The 9,030-nt window shown below is 52.8% G+C and overlaps 1 protein-coding gene across 1 annotated transcript; it reads right to left on the bottom strand.

The window, feature by feature from the left end:
• Window positions 1–151: 151 nt before the first annotated feature.
• bop1 (BOP1 ribosomal biogenesis factor) lies at window positions 152–8,993 on the bottom strand. The gene is made up of 16 exons (XM_056582610.1): window positions 8,721–8,993; window positions 8,098–8,271; window positions 7,214–7,315; window positions 6,339–6,493; window positions 6,076–6,193; window positions 5,423–5,524; window positions 4,664–4,888; window positions 3,684–3,845; window positions 3,387–3,467; window positions 3,235–3,304; window positions 2,811–2,943; window positions 2,203–2,383; window positions 1,370–1,661; window positions 884–968; window positions 689–796; window positions 152–475 (listed from the first exon to the last, which is right to left on the bottom strand). Exons 1-16 carry the CDS (start codon window positions 8,868–8,870, stop codon window positions 322–324), a joined length of 2,292 nt encoding a protein of 763 aa, XP_056438585.1. The 5' UTR covers window positions 8,871–8,993; the 3' UTR covers window positions 152–321.
• Window positions 8,994–9,030: the final 37 nt, after the last annotated feature.

Genomic DNA, 9,030 nt, shown 5'->3' with positions numbered 1-9,030 from the left:
GGGTGGTATGACTGAGGGGTGGAGGTGGTATGGGAGGTATGGGTGGGTGCTGGAAGGCCCAGCAGGCTTTATGATTCATATTTGATATGGTGACGTAGATATTGTCCTGACGTAGAACTGACCGTGTTCAACACAAACCAGCACACGCACTGAGAAAAACTGAGCTTTATTAAAAACAGAACAGCCGACAGAAGACAGATGACACGCTTGGTTGCCGGGGGGCGACTAGGTGAACAGCCCGATGGTTGCCGGGGATGAGGCTGACGGTTGCCGGGGGCGACCGGGGGATGGGGACGAGGCTGATGTGGTTGCCGGGGGCGACTAGGTGAAGAGCCTGATGGTTGCGTCTGCGCCGCAGGAGAAGAGCCAGGGTTGGCTGGGGTGAAAGGTCACGTCCAGAACTCCGAGGTCGTTGGTCACAGTGTGACCCCGGAGCACCTTCACGGGGACGATGAGGGGGTTCTGGAGCAGGTCGCTGGGCGAGAGAGAGACACACAGGGCTTTACTACAGAGAGGGGGGGGGGGGGGGGTGTGTCTGCTGCCACGTGTACGTACAAATGTGTTCGTATGTGTGCGTGTGTCTCTGTGTGCGTCTGTAGATGTGTGCACGTGTTGGTGTACGTGCTTGCGTCTACCTGTGTGTGTGTGTGTGTGTGTGTGTGTGTGTGTGTGTGTGTGTGTGTCTTACTTGTACACGGTCCCGTGACAGACGATGACAGAGCCGTCGTCAGAGGCGGAGGCGAACAGCGGGTAGCTGGGGTGATAGGCCACGCCCCTCACCGCCTTCTTATGGTGCCTAGGCAACGCATCACAGCAGTTAGTTACCACGGCGACCACACAACCTCCTCCATCAGAACACATGAGGACCGGAGGCGGGGCTTACCGGAGCATCTTGTAGGGTTTGGTTGAGAGGTCGAGGTCGAACCAGGCCAGGCGGCAGTCGTAGCTCCCACAGATCACATTGTCCCCTGGAACACAGGCACTGGTCAGACTGGGAGCACTGGTTGGACTGGGGGGGGACTGGGAGGAGAATGGTCTGACTGGGAGGAGTGGGAGGACTGGGAGGGGACTGAGAGGAGACTGGGAGGACTGAGGGGGGACTGGGAGGACTGGGAGGGGACTGGGAGGACTGGGAGGGGACTGAGAGGGGACTGGGAGGAGTGGGAGGGCTCTGATTGGCTCTGAGGGTCAGGCCGAGCTGTGATTGGTTACCTACCGAGCTGTGATTGGTTACCTGGCCGAGCTGTGATTGGTTACCTGCCGAGCTGTGATTGGTTACCTGCCGAGCTGTGATTGGTTACCTGGCCGAGCTGTGATTGGTTACCTGGCCGAGCTGTGATTGGTTACCTGCCGAGCTGTGATTGGTTACCTGCGGGGTGCACGGCCATGCTGGAGATCCACTTGGAGTTGGCCTGCAGCTTCTTGGTCATCTCCTGCTTGATGAGGTTGTAGACGCGGACGGAGCGCTGCGTGGCCACGAAGAAGTAGGGCCTCAGCGGGTGGAAGGATACGCACTGCACCAGGCCCTTGCTGCGGCGGAACGGGTTCTGGCTCCGCCTCCGGCTCACCTGGTGCACCAGCACCTGCAGGTGGCTGGAGGGCTGGGGCATCACGGAGGACAGGTAGTCGCCCTTAGAGTGCCACACCACCTGCTGCACTGCCTGGTTAACACACACACACTGCTAGTTAACACGACTAGTCAACACACACTGCTAGTTAACACTACTAGGGACATCACAGAGGACAGGTGGTCGCCCTTAGAGTGGCACATCACCTGCTGCACCGCCTGGTTAACACACACACTGCTAGTTAACACGACTAGTCAACACACACTGCTAGTTAACAAGACTAGTTAACACACTACTAGTCAACACACTACTAGTCAACAAACACTGCTTGTTAACACTACTAGTCAACACACACTGCTAGTTAACACGACTAGTTAACACCACTAGTCAACACACTGCTAGTTAACACTGCTTGTTAACACACTACTAGTCAGCACTACTAGGGGCCTTAGAGTGCCACCATATGCTGCACTGCCTGGTTAAACACACACTACTGGTTAACACTGGTAGTCAACACACACTGCTAGGTAACACTACTAGTCAACAGAAACCCACCCTACTAGTCAACACACCCACACTACTAGTGAACCCACCCTAACTAACCCACCCCTAATCCCCATGTGTGCGTGTGTACCTTGGGATGTGTGAGTCTCAGGCGTACGCCCTGGCTATGCTCCTCCCCTTCAGTGGTCGTCCAGACGACAAGCTCCTCCCCCTTCTCTTCTGGCGGCTGATAGGAAGAGAGGAGCTGCTCGGTGGAGCCAATCAGCAGCCGGTCGCCCAGGGAGGGACACAGCAGTAACACGTCACAACCACTAGAGGGAGGGAGGTAGACAGACAGACAGACACGTTAGTGAGGCTCTGGACTCCAGGCTTCTCTACAACATGTCCACAAGTCATGGACAGTCTACCCTAGTGAGCGGGGTCGGTCTAGTTAGGGTTAGGGTTAGTCTAGTTAGGCTGAGGGTTAGTCTAGTAAGGCTAAGGGTTAGTTTAGTTAGGCTAAGGGTTAGGCTAGTTAGTCTAAGGGTTAGTCTAGTTTGGCTAAAGGTTAGTCTAGTTAAGCTAAGGGTTAGTCTAGTTAGTCTCAGGGTTAGTCTAGTTAAGGTAAGTCTAGTTAAGGCGGGGGTTAGTCTAGTTAAGGTGGGGGTTAGTCTAGTTAAGGTGCTGGTTAGTCTAGTTAAGGTGGGGGTTAGTCTAGTTAAGGTGGGGGATAGTCTAGTTAAGGTGGGGGTCTCTTACACAGCGACGGCCACCAGACAGACCGCTGGGTTGGGGTTCCAGGCGACGCTCCTCACGGCTCCTCCCACCTGGACCGTCTTCACACAGCGGGAAGAAACCACCTCCCAGAACCGCACCGTGCCGTCATCACTGCCTGCAAATACCCACAGGACATGAACACACCACTACCTGCAAATACCCACAGGACATGAACACATCCCAACCTGCAAATACCCACAGGACATGAACACACCACTACCTGCAAATACCCACAGGACATGAACACACCACTACCTGCAAATACCCACAGGACATGAACACACCACTAGCTGCAAATACCCACAGGCCATGAATACATCCCAACCTGCAAATACCCACAGGACATGAACACATCAGTACCTCACTACCGCACTATGAGTGCTCTACAAATAAAATGTATTATTACCTGAGAGAAGCCACTGGCCAGTTGGAGAAACACTGATGGAGCGAATCAAGCCTGTGTGACCGCGGTATACCTGGAAAACATAAACACACAAATATATGACATACAAATATATGTCATGGATATATATATTACGTGTGTGTATGTGTGCGTACCAGTGACTGGGTCGTAGGGAAGGGCTGCAGGTCTTTGGGTTTTGGAAGCTTTGGAATCAAATCCTCTGGATTCACATTGACCTGAGAGAGAGAGAGCGATAGAGAGAGAGAGAGAGGGTTAACTTGGAGATGGACTTAACCAGTTAGTCACGGTTACTTTGAGCCCCGGGGTCGCTCTGCCCCACGGGCTGAAGCTCAGAGCGACCGGCCCCCGCCTCATCAACGGAGGTGTGAGTGCGTGAGAGGAGTGTGTGAGTGTGTGAGAGGAGTGTGTGAGTGCGTGCGTGCGTGTGTTACCCTCATCTTCCTCTGCCGGGGACACAGGTAGAGGTCCAGGCACCTCTCGAAGCGCTCGTGGATGAAGCGCGAGTACGAGGGCACGGCGCGCAGACAGGAGAACTTCCTGGGCAGGTACGTCGTCTTCCTGTCCTCGGGGTCCAGCTGCTCCCAGGCCAGACGCTGACAGACACACACACACACACACAAACACCGAGGCGTGAGTGTGTGGAGCTCTGCATGGTCCAGTGTGTGGTCAAGTTTGCGTGCGTTGTCTTGCGTGTGTGGTCAAGTGGGTGTCCATGTGGGTGCGCGGTCGTGTGTGTGTGAATGGTTGTGTATGTTGTCGTGTGTGTGTGTGCGTGGTCATTCGTGTGTGTGGTTTTGGCGGTCGTGTGTGTGTCTGTGTGTGTTTGCGGCCTCAGTGTGGTCCTGTGTGTGTCTGTCTGTGTGTGTTTGCCTGCGTGCGTGCGTGCGTGTGGTCTAGGTACGGCCATGTGTCTGTCTGTGTGTGTTTGCGGCCTCAGTGTGGTCCTGTGTGTGTCTGTCTGTGTGTGTGCGTGGTCAGGTACGATCCTGTCCGTGTGTCTGTGCGGTCTCGATGTAGTCGTGTGTGTGTGTGTCTGTGTGGTCTCGGTGTGGTCTTGAGCGTGTCTGTCTTTGTGTGTGTGTGGTCTAGGTACGGCCATGTGTCTGTCTGTGTGTGTGTGTGTGCGGTATCGGTGTGGTCCTGTGTGTGTCTGTCTGTGTGTGTGTGTGTGGTCAGGTACGATCCTGTCTGTGTGTGTGTGGCCTCGGTGTGGTCGTGTGTGTGTGTGTGCGCGTGTGTGCGGTCTCGGTGTGGTCCTGTGTGTGTCTGTCTGTCTGTGTGTGTGTGTGTCTGTCTGTGTGTGTGTGTCTGTGTCTGTGTGTGTGCGGTCTCGGTGTGGTCCTGTGTGTGTCTGTCTGTCTGTCTGTGTGTGTCTGTCTGTGTGTGTGCGTCTGTCCCGTGGGGGTCCTACCTCCTCCTCGCTCAGCAGGTACTCCGGGGGGGGGTTGTACGACTCCTCGTGGCCGGGCAGCCTCAGCTTGGGCGCGGGGACGTGCATCTTGTGGCGCCCCAGGATGGCGTTGGGGTCCTCGCTGGCCCACAGGTCGTAGTAGCGCCCCGCCTCCTCGGCCCGCTCCTCCTTGGAGCGCCGGGGCCGGATCCAGCCCATCTTGATGGCGTGGACCAGCTTGGACACCTGACACACACACCGCCGAGTTACACACACACACACGGTCCAGTTACACACACACACCGCCGAGATACACACACACACACACAGTCGAGTTACACACACACCGCCGAGTTAAACACACACCACCGAGTTACACACACACCGCCGATGTACACACACACGGTCCAGTTACACACACACCGCCGAGTTACACACACACACACACTCCAGTTACACACACAACACCGAGTTACACACACACCGCCGAGTTACACACACACACACACAGTGCAGTTACACACACACACCGCCGAGATACACACACACACACACAGTCGAGTTACACACACACCGCCGAGTTACACACACACCGTCCAGTTACACACACACCGCCGAGTTACACACACACGGTCCAGTTACACACACACCGCAGAGTTAGACACACACACACACACCCCCCAAGCCCACCTGACCCCTCCAGGGTCAGAGGGTCTGGCCCCGCCCCCTGGGTCAGAGGGTCCCCCCCCCCCCTCCGGAGGGTCTGGCCCCCCCTCCTACCTTGGCCTTCTCGATCAGCGAGGGGATGAAGCTGCGCTTGTCCTCGGGTCGGTTGGTCACCGGGTGGATCATCACCTCCCCGCTGAAGAACTCCACCGTGGGCTGGAACACAGCACACACCCGTTAGTGGGTCCCCCTCTCTCTCTCTCCTGGTTAGTGTCTCTCTCTCTCACCTGGTCCTGGCTAGTGTCTCTCTCTCTCTCTCTCTCTCCCCAGGTTAGTGTCTCTCTCTCTCCCCCCAGGTTAGTGTCTCTCTCTCTCTCCCCAGGTTAGTGTCTCTCTCTCTCTCCCCAGGTTAGTGTCTCTCTCTCTCTCCCCAGGTTAGTGTCTCTCTCTCACCTGGTCCTGGCTAGTGTCTCTCTCTCTCTCTCTCTCCCCAGGTTAGTGTCTCTCTCTCTCTCTCTCTCTCCCCAGGTTAGTGTCTCTCTCTCACCTGGTCCTGGCTAGTGTCTCTCTCTCTCTCTCACCTGGTACTGGCTAGTCTCTCTCTCACCTGGTCCTGGTTAGTGTCTCTCTCTCACCTGGTACTGGCTAGTCTCTCTCTCACCTGGTACAGGTTAGTGTCTCTCTCTCACCTGGTACTGGCTAGTCTCTCTCTCACCTGGTACTGGTTAGTCTCTCTCTCACCTGGTACTGGTTAGTGTCTCTCTCACCTGGTACTGGTTAAAGTTGACATCTCCAAACTGTCCTCTCTGCAGGCGGTGGACGAGGTCCACCTGGTCGTCTGTGAGGACGATCTCACTTCCTGTCTGCTTGTCCGGGACGGTCCGCCTACACACAGGAAGCAGGTATTAGAGTGTGTGTGTGTGTGTGTGTGTGTGTGTGTGTGTGTGTGTGTGTGTGTGTGTGTGTGTGTGTGTGTGTGTGTGTGTGTGTGTTATGAATAATAAGTATGCATAAACAGAGGAGCTCTCACCAGTAATCAGGGTTCTCCATCTTGTCCAGGAAGTCATCGAGTTCATCCTTGTTCCTGATTGGCTTGAGGATCTTCTTCCCGTCCAGGTCATAGCCAATGTGAGGGAAGTCCTTGTACCATTCCATGGGGATGTTCCCGACCGTGTTCCTGATGTCCTGCAGTCACAGAACACAGAATATCATCAATGACCCAACACCATCATCAATAACAACACATCCTCTTTACAGTGGATGTGATCTACATCACCTTAACAGTGTGGATGTGATCTACATCACCTTTACAGTGTGGATGTGATCTATATCACCTTTACAGTGTGGATGTGATCCATCACCTTTACAGTGTGGATGTGATCTACATCACCTCTACAGTGTGGATGTGATCTACATCAAATTTACATTGTGGGTGTGATCCATCACCTTTACATTGTGGATTTGATTAATCACCTTTACAGTGTGGATGTGATCCATCACCTTTACAGTGTGGATGTGATTCATCACCTTTACAGTGGATGTGATCTACATCACCTTTACAGTGTGGGTGTGATCCATCACCTTTACATTGTGGATGTGATTCATCACCTTTACAGTGTGGGTGTGATCCATCACCTTTACAGTGTGGGTGTGATTCGTCACCTTTACAGTGTGGGTGTGATCTACATCACCTTTACAGTGTGGATGTGATCTACATCACCTTTACATTGTGGATGTGATTCATCACCTTTACAGTGTGGGTGTGATCCATCATCTTTACAGTGTGGATGTGATCCATCACCTTTACATTGTGGATGTGATTCATCACCTTTACAGTGTGGATGTGATTAATCACCTTTACAGTGGATGTGATCTACATCACCTTTACAATGGGTGCGATCGTACCTCTTCGTCCGATGAGTCCTGGTCGTATTCGTCCGTTTTGTCCTTGAGGAGGGCTCTCTCCTTCTCCGTCATCCCCCTCTCTTCTCCTTCCTCTACCGTTTCCTGAACACAGGAGCATCAGTATAATTACCAGCAGTTATCATGCTCTGGGCTCAGGCAGGGTTCACATCAGTGTTCTATATATTTGCGTTTTTTTACGTGTATCGGACGATTTTTTATATATATTTTACAGACGGTTCAATAAATGTTCCTTTTTTAAAAATGTTATCATCATTGTGTCATTTTTATGATGAAAATCGAGGCAGCAAAATCAGTATCGGCTCCAAATATCTGCTCAAGAAAATGGGTATTGACGCATCGAACATCGGCTAAGGCTGATGAAAAAGAATTGGTATGGCCCTAAAAAATCCATATTGATCCCTAGTTCACATTCAACCCATGTGTTTCCTCGATGACCTGAGCCTTCATGCAGTTCTTCAGCTTTATTGTGACAGGGTGCATCAGATCAGGCTGCTCTGTGTTATTATTATTTATTTTTTATCTCATGGTTTTATTAAGAACTCGTATCAGCAGATACCCAAATGTACTTGTAAGTACTTGTACTAGTACTAACCAATGCACACACCCAATTACCCGTACCCACACACACAATTACCCGTACACACAGTAACCCTTATACACACACACGCAAACCTATACACAAACACGTAACCGTACACACACACACACGCACACACACACTAACCCGTACACACACACACACACACACACACACACACTAACCCGTATACAAACACACACACACACACACACTAACCTGTACACACAGTTGACCTCAATCGTAACCCCTCGTACGATACCGTGGTATTCTCGCTCCTCCTCACCTGAGAGTTCCCACCGTCGGGGTCCACTGCGCTCCCAGGAACACCTTCCTCTTCCTCATCCTCATCGTCTTCCTCACTGTCGCTGCCGGATTCCTCAAGGCCGGAGAACAAACTCTCCTCGCTGTCTGAGGAGCCCTCGAGAGCCAGCGAGGAACCCTCGACATCTACTGGGAGCTGGGGACACACACATACTGGTTATACTGGGAGCTGGAGACACACTGGTTATACTGGGAGCTGGAGACATACTGGTTAACAGACCGAGAGCTGGAGACACACACATACTGGTTATACTGGGAGCTAGAGACACACACATACTGGTTAACACACTCGGAGCTAGAGACATACTTGTAACACACTGGTAAACACACTGGTTAACCCACTGTTCACAGTCACATTAGAGGTCTTATCTGGTAACCACTATGTTTAAATCAAGAATCAAAGCATGCCAGGCCCGTTTGGGCCTGGCATGCTTTGATTAGGGGACCGGAGACTGGTAATGGAGCTATGGGGAGACTGGTAATGTAGCTATGGGCTGACTGTTAATGGAGATATGGGCAGACTAGCAACGGAGGTATGGGCAGACTGGTAATGTAGCTAGTGGCAGACTGGTAATGGTTCCTCACCAGTTCCTCCTCCTCATCCTCCTCCTCCTCGGCTCTCCTCTTCTCCGGGGTCTTGCTCCTCTTCTCCGATGTCTTGCTCCTCTTCTCCGGGGTCTTGCTCATGGCGGCCCGCGGCTCTACTTTAGCGTCCTGGTCGCTTGTTGTCGGCATGTTGTGTGTCTCAGTAACGGGTCACACTCACAACACTCACAACACTCCGCCGACAGCCACACCGCGGACAACGTGGGACAGGGTCACAGTTCAGACGATACACTTCCGGGTTATCCGGAAGTGCATGTGTTGTCCAACGTAATATTAAAAATAAAATAAA

This window comes from Gadus chalcogrammus, chromosome 22, assembly GCF_026213295.1.
Source record: "Gadus chalcogrammus isolate NIFS_2021 chromosome 22, NIFS_Gcha_1.0, whole genome shotgun sequence".
Lineage (NCBI taxonomy): Eukaryota > Metazoa > Chordata > Actinopteri > Gadiformes > Gadidae > Gadus > Gadus chalcogrammus.
Note: the sequence above shows the minus strand (reverse complement) of the source record. Positions and strands in the feature narration are given on the sequence as shown.

Excerpts from the sequence above, each read along its gene's own strand:
- bop1 (XM_056582610.1), bottom strand. The coding sequence starts at position 8,870 with ATGCCGACAACAAGCGACCAGGACGCTAAAGTAGAGCCGCGGGCCGCC. Across the intron at positions 6,494-7,213 it reads AGGACTCATCGGACGAAGAG|GACATCAGGAACACGGTCGG; the intron begins GTACGATCGCAC and ends CTGTGACTGCAG. Across the intron at positions 4,889-5,422 it reads CGCTGATCGAGAAGGCCAAG|GTGTCCAAGCTGGTCCACGC; the intron begins GTAGGAGGGGGG and ends TGTGTGTGTCAG.